Genomic DNA, 21,787 nt, shown 5'->3' with positions numbered 1-21,787 from the left:
CTTGGATAACATCCGTAGAACGCTGGACTTGCTATTTGCAGCTCGGTCGAGGGCCTTGCCGGTGGTATTACTGGGGTTGGATGCTGAGAAGGCCTTCGACCGAGTTCACTGGGGATATCTGGATAAGGTTTTGAATAGAGTGGGAATTGGTCCCTATTTTAGAACTTGGATCCAAGCATTATATACTTCACCACGGGCCTGTGTAAGAGTAAATGGTGGTAACTCGGGGTTGTTCGAACTGGGCCGGGGCACTCGCCAGGGATGTCCTCTGTCGCCCCTGTTGTTTGCTCTGGCGATGGAGCCCCTGGCGGTTGCCATTCGTGAGAACGTTGATATTACTGGTGTGCGAGTTAGAGAAAAGGAATACAAGATTGCTTTATTTGCGGATGACGTGCTCTTATCCTTAACTAATCCATTGGTGTCCCTTCCAAATTTAATGAAAGAGATAGGGATCTATTCCAGGATATCTGGTTATAAACTCAACGCGAGTAAGTCTGTTGGACTGGCGGTGGGGATTTCGCAGGAGCGACTGGAGGCGTTACGGGCCTCTTTTGCTTTTAAGTGGACAGACCGGGACATTAGATATTTGGGGGTACAGATTCCAGCGAACCTAACAAACCTGTTTGCTGTAAACTACCCGGCTCTTCAGAAAGAGGTCTTGAGGGATTTAGAAAGATGGAACTCGATGGACCTTTCCTGGTTAGGGCGTATAGCTGCGCTTAAAATGAATATCTTGCCTCGCCTGCTGTATCTATTTCAGGTGCTGCCGTTACGTGCTCCCAGGGCATTCATATCTAAGCTCCAGGATAGCCTGATCCGTTTTGTTTGGCACCAGAAACGACCACGTTTGCCAAGAGCCTTTTTGTATAAAAGTAAGCGAACTGGAGGCCTTGGAGTGCCTAATCTGTATTGGTACTATTGCGCTGCACAGGCTAGATCGGCAGTGGAGTGGTTCCGAGGGGCAGATCATAAGCTGTGGGTCCATCTTGAACAAGACTTGATCGGTTCTCGTAGGCTGGGGCACCTGATGTGGCTTCCGAGTCAATATAGGGGACAAGTTGAACGGTTTCCGCCTATGATACAGGCTACATTTTATTATTGGGACCGAATGTTCCGTGAGCGCCGGCCCCCAGTGTCAGGACTGGCCCCGATTGTTGACAACCCCATGTTTGGCCCGGGAATGGGGAACACGGTTTTCCGAAAGTGGGCTGCTTTGGGAGTGGAAATGCTAGGGCAATTACACGTAGGTGAAAAGTTGGTGCCCTTTGAGACATTGATGGTGGATTATCGGCTCCAAACCTGCGATAAATTTGCTTATGGACAATTGATACATTTTCTGAGAGAGCCGGCTTATGTAAAATGCCGGAGGCGAGAGGTTCATCCCTTAGAGGAATTATGTGTGGACTCTCGAAGCACGCGTGGACTGATAACTTATTTATATGGATACCTGGGGACGCACCAAAAACCTTCCCACGTGCACCGTAGACGATGGGAACAGGAGTTGAATTTTACTTTACCCGACGCGGATTGGTTGCAATTGGAGAAGTCCATCTTGAAATCCTCTATAGCAGTGGCTGTCAAGGAGAACTCGCTTAAAGTATTTTATAGGTGGTACCTTACTCCGGTACGTTTGCACCACATGTTCCCTAGAGTAACAGCGAGTTGCTGGAGAAATTGTGGAGGAGTCGGGACGATGGGTCACCTTTGGTGGTCCTGTCCCAAAGCTATAGCTTACTGGAGGGGAGTTCGATTTCGCCTTCAAACCTGGTTGGGCAGATCTGTGCAGTGGCATCCCTTAATTTTCTTGCTGGGCCAGAGACCTATGGGATTAACGGGTAACCAATGGTTTATGATGAGAGGGGCCCTCCAGGCAGCTCGTATAAACCTGGCAAGAAGTTGGAAATCCCCGCTAGTACCCTCATGGGTGGGTTGGATTACAAAAGTGCATTATATATGTGAGATGGAGCGATTGACGGCAATTAAAAAGAAAACCCTGCCAAGGTGGGAGAATGTGTGGAGATCTTTTTTGAATGCTTGTTCTGGATAGTTGGTTGATTGAATTGTAAGGGTGGGAGGGAGGGGGGGTGGCAGGGGTGGAGGGTGGGGGCAAGGGGGATCAAGGATTCATAGGGTAGTAGAATAGGGATCTTAAAACTTTAAAAACTGTTAAATTTTGAAGTAAAATTGGATGATGGAATAATGCTGTTATTTTCCTTTTTTGTTGCTATTGTAAGCTATCTTGATGTATACACTACAGACTTGTTATGGTGTGAAATGTAGTGCATTGTTCTTGGTTTGCTTTGTCACATTGACATCTAATAAAGACTTCTATAAATTAAAAAAAAAAGAGAAATTCTGTTTATATAAGACTGTCCCCACTAGAGACACAGAAACATCAGCACATGCATGTACTCTTGTTGTTCAATCATCCACATGTGCACTTATGGCTCTTCAGACACGTATGCATGCTCTCACTTTTCAGACATACACCTGTGCAAATGCATGCACTCTCACTCTTCAGGTACAAACATACATGTAACCTTGCTTTTCAGGCACACTTATACATAATTGCATGCATTTTGCACTTTACTTTGGGCACCAGCATTTATGCCTACCAAAAGCTGGTGTAAATACAGGTGCCAACTAATAGCAGTTAGGTGCACAAACAGTAATCCATAACATTGTGCCTAAATTCTAGGAACATCCCAAAACAGTGTGGCAGTTTCTGGTTCACACGAAAGCTGTATTTGGGCTTTTTAAAGAATTAAGAACTATATAATATACAGATATATATCAGATAACTCCTGAGGCAGGCATTTTGTTGCTGAAACATGGTTCCTTGTTGAGTCTACAGGTTAGTAAACCTCTGGACTACATTGGTCAATTGGTTAGCTTACATACCTTCCCTACTTTTTTTTTGTTCATGAAAATTAGGCACACATTTTATAGAATAGGACACAGGGCAGGTTGGATTGTAACTCCTAATTACTGCCAATTAATGCCAAAAATTGATTTATCACCTAATTAGCTAGTTAGTTTATGCATGGATCTGGGACATCCAACTTTGGGTGACCTATACAGAATCCGGCGGTAAATGGCCTACCCAGTCTGGCCATTCATACCAACCAACAAACTCTACAACCCTATCCACCCGCAGAAAAGCCAGAACTCATAAATCAATTGCACTGAATTTAAATAAACTTTGTTGTGCGGATTGGTCACTTTGAATTAATATACAGTAAAGGAGCAATTCTATAACATGGGCGGTAACAGTTGTGCGCATGTTACCTACGTGTGTAGAATAATGGCAAATGCACATATGTGTGAACATATGTGCATAAATACCAAAATTTGGCCTCAGCGCTATTCTGCAAATACCCTCTCAACATAGCGTATATTTGCAAGGGAGGCATACACATGAGTGGGGTCCCGCTTAGGCACACAGCTTACTGAATACTGAAAATTATGTGTGCATCATTGATATTTAGGTGCAAGCATTTACACCACTATCAGGGGCATAATCGAAAGAGAAGGGCGCCCATCTTTCGACACAAATCGGGAAATGGGCGTCCTTCTCTCAGGGTCGCCCAAATCGGCATAATCAAAAGCCAATTTTGGGCATCCTCAACTACTTTCCGTCGCAGGGGAGACCAAAGTTCACAGGGGCATGTCGGCAGTGTAGCGAAGGCGGGACTGGGGCGTGGTTAAGAGATGGGCGTCTCCGGCCGATAATGGAAAAAAGAAGGGCATTCCTGACGAGCATTTGGCCGACTTTACTTGGTCCCTTTTTTTCACGACCAAGCCTTGAAAAGGTGCCCGAACTGACCAGATGACCAACGGAGGAAATTGGGGATGACCTCCCCTTACTCCCTCAGTGGTCACCAACCCCCTCCCACCCTAAAAAAAAAATTTAAAAACATTTTTGGCCAGCCTCTATGCCAGCCTCAAATGTCATGCCCAGCTCCATCACAGCAGTATGCAGGTCCCTGGAGCAGTTTTTAGTGGGTGCAGTGCACTTCAGGCAGGCGGACCCAGGCCCATCCCACCCCACCTGTTACACTTGTGGTGCTAAATGTGAGCCCTTCAAAACCCACCATAAACCCACTGTACCCACATGTAGGTGCCCCCCTTCACCCCTTAGGGCTATGGTAGTGGTGTACAGTTGTGGGGAATGGGTTTTGGAGGCTGAGCACCGAAGGTAAGGGAGCTGTGCACCTGGGAGCAATTTGTGAAGTCCACTGCAGTGCCCCCTAGGGTGCCCAGTTGGTGTCCTGGCATGTGAGGGGGACCAGTGCACTACGAATGCTGGCTCCTCCCATGACCAAATGCCTTGGATTGAGATGGGTGTCCTCAGTTTCTATTATGGGCAAAAACCAAGGTCGCCCATCTCTAAGGTCGACCATCTCAACATTTAGGTCGACCATCTCTAAGGTCAACCTAAATGTTGAGATTTGGGCGTCCCCAACTGTATTATCGAAACGAAAGATGGACGCCCATCTTGTTTCGATAATACGGGATGCCCCGCCCATGGGTGGCATAAGTTCTTATGCCTAAATTTTAAGTACTTATGGATCTGGTTAGGATAGTATTGTTAATGGAAAGTACTAGGCACCTATGTTCTTTTATAGAATAGGCTCCTACCAGACACCCTGTTACAGAATAGGATTTTAGAATGACCTAGTTGTCTATTATTGGGAAAGAGTTACTCCAGTGCCTCTGTGCTAATCCTGAGGCTCCAGCATTCCCTGTGATTGACCACCAGGCCCAATATGGTATGGTACAGGGAGAGCCTGCAAGCAGACGGTTAAATATAAAGAAAAGAAGTTTAGAATAGACAGATTTGATATTTTACTGTACTAAGCTGAAAATTGGTCAGCATTTCCAGTAAGTCATTGAATTTCTTTGATACTGTTACATTCAGATTGAAAACTCTGGCCTGCACATCACAGCCCAAGCTTGTTTGTTTATATTCTGTCTTTTTGCTTCCTACAGGGTCCCGATGGGCCCCCAGGTCCTCAAGGTTTGGCAGGCCAGCGTGGTATTGTGGGTTTGCCAGGACAACGTGGTGAGAGAGGCTTTCCTGGTCTTCCTGGCCCATCTGTAAGTACTGTATCTGTAGGAAAGCTTTACAAACCTGTTTTTTCACAGTTAGAGGTGCCTAGATGAACAACCTTTCTGCACTGTCCTGTATCATCCTTATACACAGGCACACTGTGCCTTGCATTCATGTATTGTCTTTAAACGCAGGCACACTTTGGCCAATATTCAGCCTGTGTGGTGGTCAGCGTTTTTATATCTGCCACCAGCTGTATTCCTGGATATTTTCTGGTGCTGAGTATCGCCGGATAGCCACCTAAGTGCTGTTTTAGCACCATTTTCGTTTGAATATCAGGCGGACAAGTCTCACAGTCCTTACCATCCTTACAGTCATGCTGAGTCTCTCTACTAGAATTTCCAGTTCCACACAGCAAACAGAATGATTTCTTCATGTTAATAGCCTTAGGCTATTCTTTTTAGCAATAGAAAATACCTTCTTGTTTTGGTTATTATTCAAGTGGAAGTCCCTGTAATTTTCTGAATTTTAGTCACGTCGGCTTTTGCTCTCAAAGCTCCTGTACTTCATCGATTTTGGATAATTCTTATGCTCCTGCAATAAAACCTATCACGGTCTGCATGTTTTTGCTTTCGTGTCTTGAGATTTTAATGCTTGTCTCTGATTATCTTTAGGGGGAGCCTGGGAAACAAGGCACTTCAGGATCTGCAGGTGAGCGTGGTCCCCCTGGCCCTGTTGGACCACCTGGTTTGACTGGTCCATCTGGTGAACCCGGACGCGAGGTGAGAAGATATTTATAATGGGAAATCTATGCAGATGTATTGTCCAGATGTGAGAGGAGGAGTGGCCTAGTGGTTAGGGTGGTGGACTTTGGTCCTCAGGAACTGAGTTTGATTCCCACTTCAGTCAGAGGTAGCTCCTTGTGACTCTGGGCAAGTCACTTAACCCTCCATTGCCCCATGTAAGCTGCATTGAGCCTGCCATGAGTGGGAAAGCGCGGGGTACAAATGTAACAAAAAAAATATTAAGTTCCTGCCTTGTTGTATGACCTACCTCAAGTATGCCTTATCTTTATCACGAAGTGCCATCTTCAATATGAAGTTTGGTGAAACTGGTGCACCATTTATCCCTGAGCTCAGCTTTTCTTCATAGATTGCCCACATTTTCAGACCTGTGAGCATGACTAGCAAATCTATGGGCACTTTTACAAAGCTATACTAGTAGAGAGGTGTGGTAGCCATGTTAGTCCACTTTTAAAGGTAATCAATAGAAATAAAATAAAACATGGAGAAGAAAATAAGATGATAGGTTTTTTTATTGGACATAACTTAATACATTTCTTGATTAGCTTTCGAAGGTTGCCCTTCTTCGTCAGATCGAAAATAAGCAAATGTTGGTAGATGAAAGTATATATGGGTGAAACATCAAAGCATTTCAGTGACAGTCTAACAGGATCGGGGTGGATAGGTGAGAGACAGGGAGATCTGCATGGAGACAGGAGGGTGACAATTTTCAAAGCAATGACAGTATATATGAGTGAAACATCAAAGCATTTAGTGACAGTCTAACAGGATGGGGGTGGATAGGTGAGAGACAGGGTTTTATGGTAAGGATCCTGAAAGGGAACTTTAAAACAATACAGGAACGTAAGACCTTTGAAGTCAGAATGATTAAATATTTTGACACCCACCAGACAAGACTTAACAAAGATCTGGGTTTTCTAGCCCATTATAAAGCATAAAATTGTGTTGCTTTGAAAATTGTATTGCACTGGCACCCTCCTGCCTCCATGCATATCTCCCTGTCTCTCATCTATCCACCCCCATCCTGTTAGACTGTCACTGAAATGCTTTGATGTTTCACTCATATATACTGTCATCTACCAACATTTGCTTATTTCCGATCTGACGAAGAAGGGCAACCTTCGAAAGCTAATCAAGAAATGTTTAAAGCTATACTAAAAAGTGGCCTATGCTATTTTTCCATTAATGGCCATGCGTAAGGTCATTAGTGTGTGAGCTCGTTACTGCTACCTATTTACTAGGCAGTATGGCCTCCCGTGCTAATCCCACACTAATCGGGCAGCACATGGCAATTTACCTGCACTACCTGATTAGCACAAGGCAAGTCTACTCTCCTCCTCCAAACACGCAGGATTGGTGCATGCCTATCCCAAAACTACTGCAGGATGCCTAATTTTCCTTGTGACCAGGTCTTCTATCAGGAATCTTCCACTTCCCACCATCTCATGTACCCTTTAATTTGAGGTGGCAAAAAGACAAAAGAACAGTAAACATTTCAATCACGCAAACAGATCAAGCACAGCGAGGGTGACAAAGGAAAGAGCAGCAGATGATGTTCAAACAATTGCCTTTATTGTAACATCCGAGACTCGACATGAGCCGTGTTTTGGCCTAAAATGGCCTTCCTCAGGAACCTTCTGTTGGATGTATGATGATACTTAGCTAGGCTTAATGAGTTATGATGATAGCCCTTTTGAACTAATGTAAGCCACATTGAGCCTGCCCATAGGTGGGAAAGTGTGGGATATAAATAAATAAATAAATACACGTGATGTCTGATATCTTGCTGCTTTCTTCTCCGGAGAGTCCAAGCGTTCATTCAACTTTTTTTCGGAAGGAAGCAGCAAGATATCAGACATCATGTGTATCTCATTAAGCCTAGCTAAGTATCATCATACATCCAACAGAAGACTCCTGAGGAAGGCCTTTTTAGGCTGAAACACAACTCATGTCGAGTCTTGGATGTTACAATAAAGGCAATTGTTTGGATATCATCTGTTGCTCTTTCCTTTGTCACCCTCGCTGTGCTTGATCTCTTTCATTTGAGATCATATCCTTCCAGCTGATCTTCAGAATACTGAAAATAGTGGGATAATAGAAAATGAAGTTGTTTTTATTAGACTAACTTAATACATTTTTGACCAGCTTTTGAAATCCAAAAACACCTTCCTTAGGTCAGGACTATGAGTAAAAGATAAATGACAAAGGGAAAGATAGGGGTGGGGAAGTTGGGAAACATGGAGAGATGGATGGGTGATCAGAAGGTGACAAAGCAGTACAGGGGTTGATATTCAGTGCAGTGGCGTAGCTACAGGTGGGCATGGGTGGGCTGTGGCCCACCCAATTTGGACTCTGGCCCACCCAAAATTGTGGCATTTTTGCTGTGGCTGGTGGTAATCCCCCAAACCCACCAGTTAAAGATTTCCTCCTCCTCAGGCAGCCGATGCTCTTCCAAACGGCAGCTGGCACCACACGTCAGTCCTGCTGCATATGCTCAGTTTTCACCCATGCAGAAGCACTGAGCATGTACGGACTACTGGCAGTGGCGTCAGCTCAAGTCAAGTGCTGCCAGCTGCTGTTTGGAAGAACACTGGCTGCACGAGGAGGAGAAAATCTTCAGCTGGTGCAGTTTGGGGATCCCCACCAGCTCAGGTATTTAATATTTTGTGTTTGAGGGTAGGGGAGAGGCAGAATGCAGAGAGGAGGGGGACCAGGACGTGCTGAATTCCATGCCCATCTATTTTGGACGCAGGTCATTGGCTGTCTGGCTACGCCCCTGATTCAAAGCGATTTAACTAGCCAGGAATGGCTCTTCGCTGGTTAAATCACTAGTGCGAGGCTATCTGCTGATATTCAGTAACCAGCTGGTGCCGCTGAATATCACCACAGACTGTTAAAGTGAAAGTTGGCTATTTGTGAGCAGTCTGGGGGCAGAATCAGCACTTAAGTGTCAATGTTCAGCATTTAACCACGTAAGTTAGGCAGTAAAATTGAACCACATAAAAGTCAGTTATATCTTATTGCTCCTTTTACTAAGCTGTGGTAAAAGGGGGTCTGTACTAGCGTCAGAGCGTGGTTTGGATTCGCGCTGAGGCCCCATTTTTCCGCAGCAGGTAAAAGGCTGTCCATCTTTAGGAAAAAGAAATAGCCATGCTGTAAGTGAACCACTTATGCCATGGCCATTTCATGGGGAGCCCTTACCGCCACTGTGGTAGCCCGGCGGTAGTTCTGGATTGGCACACACAGTAAGCCTGCAGTAGGCTTACTGCTGCATAGTAAAAGGGCCCCTTAACGCGGTTTTGCTGAAGCACTTAAGTACTGAATATCGCACTATTAACTGCATAAGATATAGCTGGCTGCATAAAATTGAATATTCAGTGCCGGTTCCTGCACTTGGCCCAGGATTGAATACCCAGGAATAATGCCAGTGATGACTAAAAAACTCCTTGCCGCTGTTGCCAGTTAAATATCTACCCCATAATTATAAGACTTATAATATGATAGGTTTATGATATATTTTTGTTAAGTCCTTTCTTGTTGATGTTGAACTATTTTATCATTTTTTTCAAAAGTCCTGAAAACGGCTCACTCAGAGAGGCATTACCTTGGGTTGCTTTGAGGCATTTGATCTAATTGGTTGATACAACACCACAGACCTATATTCACAGCTACCCAGGGATTTTGCCCATGACATAGTCTAACATTTTCTTGCATGCTTCACATCTAACCCTGCCAGCACAGTAACGGTCCCCAACTAAAGGCCATAGACCACAGCTGTTTATTTGAGTATATTTGGATTTAGCTCACTCCAGGGGCGTAGCCAGACTTTGGCGGGAGGGGGGTCCAGATCCCAAGGTGAGGGGGCAAGTCTTTGTTCTGTTTCTGTGAGTCTGACATCCTGCACGTACAACGTGCAGGACATCAGACTAGAACTAAGCCTTGCGTGGGATTCGGAAGAAGAGGACCTCGTCTGGCAGGGGTTGGGGTCTGCCGCCAGCAAAGGTAGGCAACGGCGGGTTGGCGATGAAGGGTTGTTGGTGGCGGGAGGGGGGGTCGAGAGGGTCGTTGGCAGGGGGGTCCAGGGGTAAATCTACAGGGGCCCAGGCCCCTGTGGCCCCACGTAGCTACGCCCCTGGCTCACACCCTTTTCTGTAGTAGCTCAAGGTGAATTACATTCAGGTACATTTCCCTATCCTTGCAGGACTCACAGTCTAGGCTTGTATCAGAAGGAAGATTAAGTGACTTGTCCAAAATCACAAGAAGAAGCAGCAGCAGCAGGATTTGAATCTAAACTCATTACATATTCACCCTGAGTCTAGCCACTAGATGTTGCTATGGCTGGAATTTCCTCCCTCCCTCCCTGGGGACTATGAGTTCTGCCTCCACATTGATATCAGCTTTAATTTCCTGGGTATCTCAGGTGATATCTATGACATTGGGTGAGATGGTGGCATGAATTGATTCCAGCTTTGATTCTCTGACTATCTCAGTGGATGCCCTTGGCATTGGGTGACGTAGTTATCAAATCAAATAAACACACTTTGCTGATGAAGCATATTGGTCACAAGATGGCAAGAACAACAGGCTCAGCGTTATACAATCAGAAACAAGTTTCTGCCTCAGTCACATAGTTCATTTCAAGGGTTTTTCTTCTGAGACTTGTTTTGGAACTTTGTCTGTTGCTCACAACAAGCACATTTTCGAATAGCTACTTACGTTCAGTGTCATGACTCACCCATCATACTGAGGTTAAATGGCTTTGTCCCAAGTGTGCTTTGGCTATACCTTGTGTTAACAGATATGTTGCCATGGACTGATTTGAGGGTGGATTCCTTGACATGTTTCAACGCATTGCCCTTGGTGCTGGGCTACTTCTCCCTGAGCATTCTGGATCAGAACTCAGATGTGCACATGCACAACCAAAACTAAATTTAGAAATACAAAACATGGCCAGGTTTTATCCTTTTGTGTCCTTTACAAATCCACATGTAGCCCTGGCTCACCCCCCCCCCCCCCCCACACCTTTTTGTTTTGTTGTTTTCTGGGTATTTACTTTCAAATAAAACATGGGAGGTTTTAAGGCTTTTGAATTGTAATGCGGTTGCCTTTGTGTGATTTCTGCCTTATGTTGTTTTTGATGCTTGTTGTTTTACTTGACATTTTGACAATAAAAGACCTCTTTTCAAATTAAAAAAAAAAGAAATACAGGATATAGTGGTAGAAAAAGTCCACTTGCCTATACGTTCTGCCTATCCATACCAATAGAGAATGGCACAGGGACAAAGTTTGTCCCCATCCCCACCCCGTTCCAGTGGGTTCTGTCTCCATCCCTGCAGGTTCTGTCCCTGTCCTGTCCTCCCGTGGTCCCTGCCTGTGTCCCCGCTCCATCCACGCAGGTTATGTCCCTGTCCTTGCCCCATCCCTGTGGGCTCTGTCCTCATCTGTAGAAGCCTCGAACATTTATGATGTTATATTTTAATCTTTTGTTAAAGTATAAAAAGGAACAATATGCTGTTCAGCTGTTTATAAATCACTACTACTACTACTACTACTATTTATCATTTCTATAGTGCTACGAGGCATACGCAGCGCTGTACACCATACACAAAAAGAGACAGTCCCTGCTCAAAGAGCTTACAATCTAGATAAGACAGGTAAACAGACAGAACAATTAAGGGTACGGGAATAAATAGGAGAGGTTAAAGGACAGGGCAAGTGAGTAGTGGTTAGGAGTCAAAAGCAGTGGTAAAGAGGTGGGCTTTAAGTTTGGACTTGAAAACGGCCAAAGACGGGGCTAGACGCACAGGCTCGGGAAGTCTATTCCAGGCGTGAGGTGCAGCAAGACAAAAGGAACGGAGTCTAGCATTAGCAGTAGAGGAGAAGGAGACGGATAAGAGAGATTTATCTACAGAACGGAGTACCCGAGGGGGGGCGTAGGGAGAGACAAGAGTGGAGAGGTACTGGGGAGTGGCAGAGTGAATACACTTATAGGTCAATAAGAGAAGCTTGAACTGAATACAGAAATGGATAGGGAGCCAATGAAGTGATTTAAGGAGGGGGAGCCAATGAAGTGATTTAAGGAGGGGGCTAATGTGAGCATAGCGACTTTGGCGGAAAATGAGTCACGCAGCAGAGTTTTGGACTGATTGAAGAGGAGAGAGATGGCCAAGATGGAGGCCGGTGAGAAGCAGGTTACAATAATCAAGACGAGAGGAGATAGGAGTGTGGACAAGGGTTCTAGTAGAGTGCTCAGAGATGAAGAGATGGATTTTGCTAATGTTATAGAGAAAGAAACAACAGGTTTTTGCAATCTGTTGAATATGAGCAGAGACGGAGAGAGAGGAGTCAAAGATGACCCCAAGGTTACGAGCTGATGAGACAGGGAGAATGAGAGTGCCATCCACAGAAATAGAGAAAGAGGGGAGAGGAGAGGTAGGTTTAGGGGGAAAGATGAGAAGCTCGGTTTTGGCCATGTTAAGTTTTAGATGACGTTGGGACATCCAGGCAGCTATATCAGATAGGCAGGCTGAAACCTTGGTCTGGATGCTAGTTGAGATTTCAGGGGTAGAGAGGTAAATCTGGGAGTCATCAGCATAGAGATGGCATTGAAAGCCATGAGATGATATCAGATAGCCAAGGAAAGAAGTGTAGATGGAGGACCAAGAACAGAGCCCTGAGGTACACCGATTGGTAGAGGGATAGAAGTGGAAGAGGATCCACCAGAGTGTACACTAAAGGTGTGATGTGAGAGGTAAGAGGAGAACCAGGAAAGAACAGAGCCCTGGAATCCAAATGAAGACAGCGTATCAAGAAGTAGGCTGTGATCAACAGTGTCAAAAGCGGCGGATAGATCGAGAAGGATGAGGATAGAATAGAGACCTTTGGATTTGGCTAGGAACAGGTCGTTGGAAACTTTTGCAAGTGCAGTTTCAGTAGAATGAAGAGGGCGAAAACCAGATTGGAGTGGGTCAAGAACAGGATGAGATGAGAGAAAGTCAAGACAGCGGCGGTGAACGGCGCGTTCAAGTAACTTGGAAAGGAAGGGGAGGAGGGAGATGGGTCGATAGTTGGAAGGACAGGTAGGGTCAAGCGAAGGCTTCTTCAGGAGCGGTGTGACCACAGCATGTTTGAAGGCATCAGGAACGGTCACAGTGGAGAGAGATTGAGGATATGACAGATAAAAGGGGTGAGAGTAGGAGAGATAGTGTTAAGAAGGTGGGTAGGAATGGGATCAGAGAAACAGTTCGTTTTGAGGAGGAGAGAAGATGTGATGTTTCTTCATCAGTGACCTCAGGAAAGGAGGAAAGTAGGGTCAATGGCCTGGAGATTTCTAGATAAATTGGTTAAGATTGGACATGATTGGGCAGGAGGAAGTTTAAGAGTGAAGGTTATTAGATGGTCAGAGAGGGGAAGATTTGAGGTAAGGGAATTGGAGGGAGAGCAGTTATAGGAGAAGATAAGTGACCATTTTGGTGGGTAGGGGAAGTGGAGCAAAGTTTAAGATTGGAGGATGTTAAGGTGAGGAACTGGGAGACTTAAGAGTTGGAGGGATCATTGGCATGAATGTTAAAGTCGCCAAGGATGAGGGAGGGGGAGGAAGGATCATGAAAGAAGGAAAGCCAAGCATCAAAGTCGCTGAGAAAGGATGAAAGGGATTTATCAGGGGGACGATAAATAACTGCTATTCGAAGAGGCAAAGGAGTGAATAGGTGGACGGAGTGGACTTCAAAAGAAGAGAAACTGAGAGACTGAGGTGGCAGAAGAGATTGAAATTTGGAAGAGGACGAGAGTAATAGACCAACACCACCACCGCGGCCAATAGTGCGAGGAGTATGGGAGAAGAGATAACCACCATGGCACAGGGCTGCGACTGAAGCAGAGTCTTCAGGGCAGAGCCAAGTCTCAGTTATGGTGAGCAGATGGAGGCTACGAGAGAGAAAAAGGTCATGGATATAAGAAAGTTTGTTGCAGATGGAGCGGGCATTCCATAGGGCGCATGAGAAGGGCAGAGAAGAGGGAGGGAGGAGAGGAATAGAGATGAGATTGGAAAGTGGAGCCATATGTAGTGACTCAGGCAGTCCCAAGTGCTAAGTAACAGTCATGAAAAGGTGTGGCAAGGGGCAGCAGGGCAGATGAGCAGATGATGCAGGCTGGAGGAGAGGATGGAGGCTGGAGCAGATGATGCAGGCTGTGGCAGGTGATGCAGGCTGGAACAGAAGATGATGCAGGTGGGAGCAGGTGATGGAGGCTGGAGGAGAGGATGCAGGCTGGAACAAATGATGCAGGGTGAGCAGAGGATGCAGGCTGGAATAGGGATGTGGGCTGGAGCAGGTGATGCAGGCAGGAGCAGATGATGCAGGCTGAGCAAAGGACGCAGGCTGGAACAGATGATGCAGGCTGAGCAGGTGACGCAGGCTGGAACAGGGATGCAGGCTGAGCTAAGGACGCAGGCTGGAACAGGGATGCAGGCTGGAACAGATGATGTAGGCTGAGCAGATGACGCAGGCTGGAACAAGGATGCAGGCTGGAACAGATGAAGTAGGTTGAGCAGAGAATGCAGGCTGGGGTAGGGACGTGGGCTAGAACAGGGATGCAAGCTGGCGCAGATGAAGCAGGTTGGAACAGATGATGCAGGCTGTGCAGAGAACGCAGGCTGGGATAGCGACGGGGGTTGGAATAGGGATGCAGGCTGGAGCAGATAAAGCAGTCTGGAACAGATGATGCAGGTTGAGCAGAGGATGCAGGCTGGAACAGATGAAGCAGGCTGACCAGAGGGCACAGGCTGGAACAGGAATGCGGCCAATGCAGCTTCCCTTAGATAAGTGTGCTTATCTACCGATGATGTTGGCTCACAAGCTCCCTGATGGTCGATTGTTGGACTGGAGAGAGAACATTGGTCATCCGGAGGGACTGAAGTACCAGTAGACTGGAATCGGGTCTCAGAACCTTCAAGTTCTATAAAATGTCAGCTGATGTCTCAGAAGTCGGGTACAGACTAAGACCCGCACAACAGGCATGAAGGGCCCCCAACCACTGTAATCCGTGGCCTTGGGCGCTGTACTAGGAATCTGAACTACTCGGTCGGCCAGCCAATTCCAGGGTCGCCTCAGAATCGTTTTTTTTTTCTTTGATCGAGATGCAGCGATCAAGGTCTTTGCTGCCTAAAACACTACAAATAGACTCTCTGCCTGTGTTTCCGCTTCAGTCTTACTGATCGCTCTATCGACTATGAGAGACGATATAGGTGGGTAAAAAATCAGGTGTTCGTCGGGCCGGGCCGCTGAACAGCGCAATCATAGATGTCCACGTGTACCTGAATCAATATGAGGAGCCCAGGTACAGGTTCCACGGCGTTGAGAATTGGGCAGTGATTGGAGGCCGCTGTCAACAGCTGATTCACTGGGCAACCCTCTTTCGGCTCAATTGGGAATTCAGGATGTTCTTGGGTTTGGGTTTGGACCTCTCACTATCCCGTTTTCAGGCGAGATCGTTCGCCTAATCACAATGGGATCCAGGTCCGGAATTGGTAGCGTCTGGGTCTGTAAGAATTAGGGTCACAAATAGAAAACAATAATAACAACGAACAACTATAATAGCCCACCCACCCACCACCCTCTAGCCTTCCAACCCCAAAAATAGCTGACTTCTACTACCCTAAGGAATCCTAATCCACCCTGTTAAATTGTCCAGGGGTACAAAATACAACCTGTTCTGTATTCCCTAGCAGGGGAGAAATATGCCCTATGAAGCATTGATGATTTATTTAATCTGTGGATGAATAAGTAATCAACAGTCTCAGGATTCAGTCTAGCTCTCCTGTCTTCCACAGTCCTTCCTGCAATAGAAGATGTGCTGGTAGCAGGAATGTACAGGATTCCCCATTCAAATTTTGCTAGTGTGGCCAGCACGTTTGCTTGTTTTTCCAAAAAATCAAAATATTGCTTTACTCAAACATAAATAACAGTCTAGTTCATTAACAGACTTCAAAGTAGACAAAATTTGCCTCCATCACCATGGGCTCTGTCCCCATCCCCATCCCTGCTGTTACCATGGGTCCCCGTCCCCGTGTCATTCTCTACATACCAATTGTTCAGTTCTACAATCCTTTCCTCTCCCTCAGACCCACCACTCTTGCTGTAAAGAAATGTTTCCTTAGATTACTTCTGAGTCTACCCTCTTTCTCCCTTATCCTATGAATCCTTGTTCCAGGGTCTCCTTTCCAGTTTTTTTTTTATTGTTGTAATTGTTTTCTTATTGCTTAATTAAAAAGCAATTTTCAGTTCAAGTATGCCCAAAAAGAAACTGAGGATAAAAGTTCAGGTTAAAAGAGCAAAGCAATATGTACACATCTGTAAGGAACTAAGCTTCTTTCCAGAGGGTTAAATACAGGTGATTTTCCTCTTACTCTTGGGATTGTTTTGGATGGAGAGAGAGGGAGAATTGAGGACTGTGGACACATTTTTTTCTCTCCTCACTGGATCAGTCTTTAAGCACGCTAACGAAGCATGATTTTTGCTGAATAAAAACAAAGACATTAATTTTAGAAGCCTTAGATGAGCTTTTTGTAAAATACCCAAGAGACTGTGCATGTCCTGGTGTGGATATTGCAAATCCTGTCTACACACCCTACACAAAATTGTCCTTATATTCTTTCCTTAAACTTAGGTCCGCCTGTGCACCTAGGTACATTGAGCAGGAGGTGCAGTCCAGTGTGTTTGATTAGCCACAGCAGTTTCCGTATTTTCCTAGTTGGTATCAAGGTACTGAAGATCTTCTTTAAAAGTTCTTTTTTTTTTTGGTCTTCCTTTCTTTCTCTTCCCACATGTTAAGTGTCCATTTCATTGCAATTTTGGGATGCAAATAATTAAACAGCCTTAGAATATGTCCATCCTGCAGGACTCTTCCTTCAGCTACAGTATCTTGAAGACTCCATTGATCACTTTTCTCAGGATCTCATTAGCAGTGTGGTCATGATAAGTGACACCAAGAATTCTTTGTAGGTATTGCTGATGGAATACATTTCGTTTTTGTCCAGTTTTTGTAGTCATTGTCCATAGATTATAGTGACAGGACTGCAGTTTACAGAGCTTAATTTTCATCACAGTGTTGATTGTTGTTGTTGCTCCTATTCAGTGCTCTGCTGAATTATATTGAATCAGCCAAACAGGGCTGAAACTTTCAATGTATTGGTCCAAATGTTGGTCTTGTCCTATTTGGACTATTGCAATTCTATCTACTTGGGGCTGAGTGCTAAACTTTTAAATAAATTACAGATGATTCAAAACACAGCAGTACATCTGGTTTTTCGCCTGAAAAAGTATCACGGTGTTTCTCAATATGCTAGAAAATTACATTGGATTTCTTTAAGGGCATATATTATTTTAAAATCTGTATGATTTTCCATGTGTTATATGGTAATACCTCTGAGTTGTTAATTTTATGGGTTTTTAAAAATCTTTTTCTTTTTTCTTCAAGATTATGAGAAAAGTTCATATTAAAACTTCCTGCATTTAACGGTGTTCGTTTGAAACGTCATTTTGAGGCTATGTTCTCTTTCCGAGCCATTACAATCTGGAATGTGCTTCCTTTATCTGTTCAATCTGAAGCTGGTTATATGCAACTGTGTAAAAAAACTAAAAGCTTTTTTATTTGGCAATTTTTGATTGTTTTTTTCTCATTTTTTTTCATTAGCTATCTGAGCCAGCAGGAAGGTCTTAAAAATATTAAGTCCTGCAGTCACCCTTGACTGGCCAGGGTGGCCAGGGTCACTGTCCTGATAACCCAGGCTTTCTGATCTTGATTGCTGACCCTATTTAAGAATGTTATCTAAGCTAGAATAACTCTTTTCCCAAACTATTTCTTCTTCACACCAGTAGCTACTGGCCAATGGACCACACTAGGCCTCATTGGTGCTCAGGGATCTAGCTTCTCGGGATTCAGGCACTCATCCTGCTTGAGACTTGACCCTTCTGGATGGTTGGCAGAGAAGGAGCAAAAGGACAGAATTCCTCCAATACTAGGGATTTTCATACTAGTACATGATACCATCAAATCTCCATATCTCTACCCGTGGTTGTCCAAATAGATGAAGCTACCTAATATATCACAGGATACCAAGGGTAGGTGGTACCTCTGCAGCATACATTCACCCTCAGGCCTTCAGATACTGAAACAATCTCTGAGATAACGTACACTAAGGACAGGGATAAGTAGGGCTCTGTCTTACTCCTCCTTATAAATCATTGTAGAATGTACTGAATAGATGGTCCGTAAATTGCTACATGTTTTCTTTGTTTAAAAAGACCTTATTTGTGACTTAAAATCTCTTACAGGGTAACCCTGGTTCTGATGGTCCTCCTGGACGTGATGGTTCTGCTGGTGTTAAGGTAAGATTTTATCAATCAAATCATTTATCCTCTGTGTTAGTGCTCTTCCCACAGTACCAAGTTCAGTGGTGTGCTGGAAAATGTTTAACAGGCTCTCTCCCCGGTCCACCTTTGCGCCCCCCCCCCCCCCCCCCCAAATTGCAGAGCTGGCTATAGCCGGGGAGAGAGCCTGGGGAGGGGGGCAATGGATTACTCTCGCCTGGAAAAAAAAAATTAAATGCTCCCAGGTTCCAATCTAATTCATGTTTAATGTGGGATAAAATGCCATAAATAAGTAAATAAATATAAACTTTTAACGTTGGGCACCTGATTCTCATAATATGATGTCTGTTTTAGAAGCCCTTTACCAGGAAAAAAAAAGATCTCTGCAGTATACCCAAAATGACACAAACCAAATTAGCATACAGACCAGGAATTAGAAAAACAGACAGTCTTGCCAACTCTGAAAAACAATGTGTTATCAAAATCTCAGAACCTAACAAAGGGGAAAGGGAAATGGGACTTGATATACTGCCTTTCTGAGGTTTTTGCAACTACATTCAAAGTGGTTTACATATATTCAGGTACTTGTTTTGTACCGGGGCAATGCAGGGTTAAATGACTTGCCCAGAGTCACAGGGAGCTGCAGTGGGAATTGAACTCAGTTCCCCAGGATCAAAGTCCATTGCACTAACCACTAGTCTACGCCTCACAGATACCTAGTCAGACACTTGGCCTTGTAGTCACACATGCAGAACAAATAGCCCCTCTTCAAATTCTTCAAAAATTAACCTGAAATCCTAAGAAGTTAGACTCTGCATGCAGCACAATACCAGAAAAACAGAAAGAAACACATTGCTATACGTTGCAAAATATGATAGTAGATGTAAATTCTCAAAATGGACATATTCCAAACACTAAAATGAAAATAAAATGATTTTTTTTACCTTTGTTGTCTGGTGACTTTGTTTTTCTGATCATGCTGGCCCAGAATCTGATTCTGCTGCTCTTTATCTGTCCTCTTAACTCTGTTTCTAGGGCTTCATTTCCATTTATTTCTTTACTTTCCTCCTTTCTTCTTCATTTCTTGCCCTACATCCATAAGTAAAAGCTGGGTCCTCTGCAGACTTGACTGTCCAGTGGATCCAGCTTCTGCCTATTTTCTCCATCCATGTGCAGTTTTTCTCCTCTCTTCCTTTTCCCTCATCTCATCTCCTTCCTCTCGCTTCCCTCCCCTCCATCCATGTCCAGCATTTTTCCTCTCCCCACCTCCATCCATGTCCAGCATTTCTCCTCTCTCCCCTCCATTCATGTTCATTTCACTTCCTCTCTCTTCCCTGTCCTCCATCCATGTCCAGCATTTCTCCTCTCTCCCCTCTATTCATGTTCATCTCACTTCCTCTCTCTTCCCTACCCTCCATCCATGTCCAGCATTTCTTCTCTTTCCCTTCCCTTCCATCCATGTGCATCTCCTTCCTGTCTTCCCTCCCCTTCATCCATATCCAGAATTTCTCTTTCCCTCCCCTTCATCCATCCATGTCCAGCAACCCTCTTCTCTCCCCTGCCCTCTCCTTCATCCACCCATGTCCAGCAACTCTCCTCTCCCGTCCCCTCCATTCACCCATGTCCAGCAACTCTCCCCTCCCCTCCATCCACCCATGTCCAGCAACTTTCCTCTCCCCTCCCCTCCATCCACCCATGTCCAGCAACTTTCCTCTCCCCTCCCCTCCATCCACCTATGTCCAGTAACTCTCCTCTCCCCTGCCCTCCCCTCCATCCACCCATGCCCAGCAACTCTCCTCTCCTCTCCCCTGCCCTGCATCCATCTATCCATCCATATCCACCATTTCTCCTCTCTCCCCTCTATTCATGTTCATCTCACTTCCTCTCTCTTCCCTACCCTCCATCCATGTCCAGCATTTCTTCTCTTTCCCTTCCCTTCCATCCATGTGCATCTCCTTCCCTCCCCTCCATCCATATCCAGAATTTCTCCTTCCTTCCCCTTCATCCATCCATGTCCAGCAACCCTCCTCTCTCCCCTGCCCTCTCCTTCATCCACCCATGTCCAGCAACTCTCCTCTCCCCTCCCCTCCATCCACCCATGTCCAGCAACTTTCCTCTCCCCTCCCCTCCATCCACCTATGTCCAGCAACTCTCCTCTCCCCTGCCCTCCCCTCCATCCACCCATGCCCAGCAACTCTCCTCTCCTCTCCCCTGCCCTGCATCCATCTATCCATCCATATCCAGCAATTCTCCTCTCTCCCCTGGCCCCTCCATGTCCTGCAATTTCCCTCTCTCCCTGGGCCCTGCCCTCCCCTCCATGTCCAGCGATTCTCCTCTCCCCTGCCCTTCCGCTCCCATGTCCATCTGCCCGCCCTGCGGGGTTTAAATCTTTTATTTACCTCCGTCGCAGCAGCCGCAGAGAAAGCCCTGCCGATCTCTAGCCTTCCCTTCGTTCCCTCTCAGTGTCCCGCCCTCGCAGGAAAAGGAAATGACGTCAGAAGAAGGCGGGACACTGAGAGGGAAGGCTAGAAATGGGCAGGGCTTTCACTGCTGCTGCTGCGACGGAGGTAAATAAAAGATTTAAACCCTACAGGGCGGCGCGGGCGCAGGCAAATGAGGACTTTGGGAGGTGAGGTAAGCGGCGGTAAGCATGGCTTGGGGCACCCTCCTGCCATACTTATCTCGCTTACTGCCAGGTTGCTCCGGCCTTGGAGAACTGGTTCGCCTGCCCGAACAACCGGCTCACAAGATGTTAAAAAATTTAACAAGCAGCTCTTGCGAGCTGGCTCCAGCACACCACTCACCAAGTTTCTCATTTATTCCTTGTGGCAGCTGTTTTCTGCTGTTACATTGCATATTGACCTTTGTCCGATTGCTGCCCTCTCTTTTAACTTTTCCTTGCAGTTACGTGGTATCATGTTGAGATCTGTGCTGTGATGAGCATAGTTATGTCTAATCTTAGAACTGTTGAGTATTGGGAGCGATAAATGTTCAGTAATTAATAATCAAGAAAACCTGTATGTATAGTATATGTGAAAAGGGACTTGGGGAGTGCTCCATTGTAAATACTGACCAAAACATCTGTAGAGAGGTGTGTAAAAATAAATTAGATGTAGTCTTCACTTCTAGCACTATATATGAAGATCTGAACCAACAATAGCTATCTACACGACACTCAAAAGAAGGCTGAACAGAATTTAAACTATATAATTGTTCCTAGAATTATCTATGAAAGGTAGCGAAGAGGTAGGAATGAAGGGGGAGACAGTACCCAGTCTCTCCTACCTATCTTTGGATTTCTCTCTCTACCAACAGATACCCACTCTGCCCTCTCCATGACTTATGTCACCTTGGCTTCCTACCAAAAAGATGTATTTTACCCATGAATATATTCCACCTTTTCCCTATTCCTGTGGGATATATCTAAGGCATCTGATTTTAGGTTTTAACTGATAATCACTACTACTACTACGTCAGGCTCAGTCTCTGGCTGTCTTCAAGTCTAGGCTTAAAGCCCACCTCTTTGCTACTGCTTTCGACTCCTAACCGTGACTCTCTTACTC

The 21,787-nt window shown here is 45.4% G+C and overlaps 1 protein-coding gene across 3 annotated transcripts in view; it reads left to right on the top strand.

Annotated features, from left to right (window-relative positions):
• The window catches only part of COL2A1 (collagen type II alpha 1 chain), a 308,500-nt gene that overhangs the window by 250,228 nt on the left and 36,485 nt on the right, over window positions 1-21,787 (top strand). For all 3 annotated transcript variants that reach the window (XM_030198168.1, XM_030198167.1, XM_030198166.1), the window contains 3 exons: window positions 4,993-5,100; window positions 5,728-5,835; window positions 18,189-18,242. In XM_030198168.1, the coding sequence (XP_030054028.1) occupies window positions 4,993-5,100; window positions 5,728-5,835; window positions 18,189-18,242 (270 nt within the window). The remainder of the gene's footprint in view (window positions 1-4,992; window positions 5,101-5,727; window positions 5,836-18,188; window positions 18,243-21,787) is intronic.

This window comes from Microcaecilia unicolor, chromosome 3 (assembly GCF_901765095.1).
Source record: "Microcaecilia unicolor chromosome 3, aMicUni1.1, whole genome shotgun sequence".
Lineage (NCBI taxonomy): Eukaryota > Metazoa > Chordata > Amphibia > Gymnophiona > Siphonopidae > Microcaecilia > Microcaecilia unicolor.
This window is presented reverse-complemented; position numbering and strand designations above follow the sequence as displayed.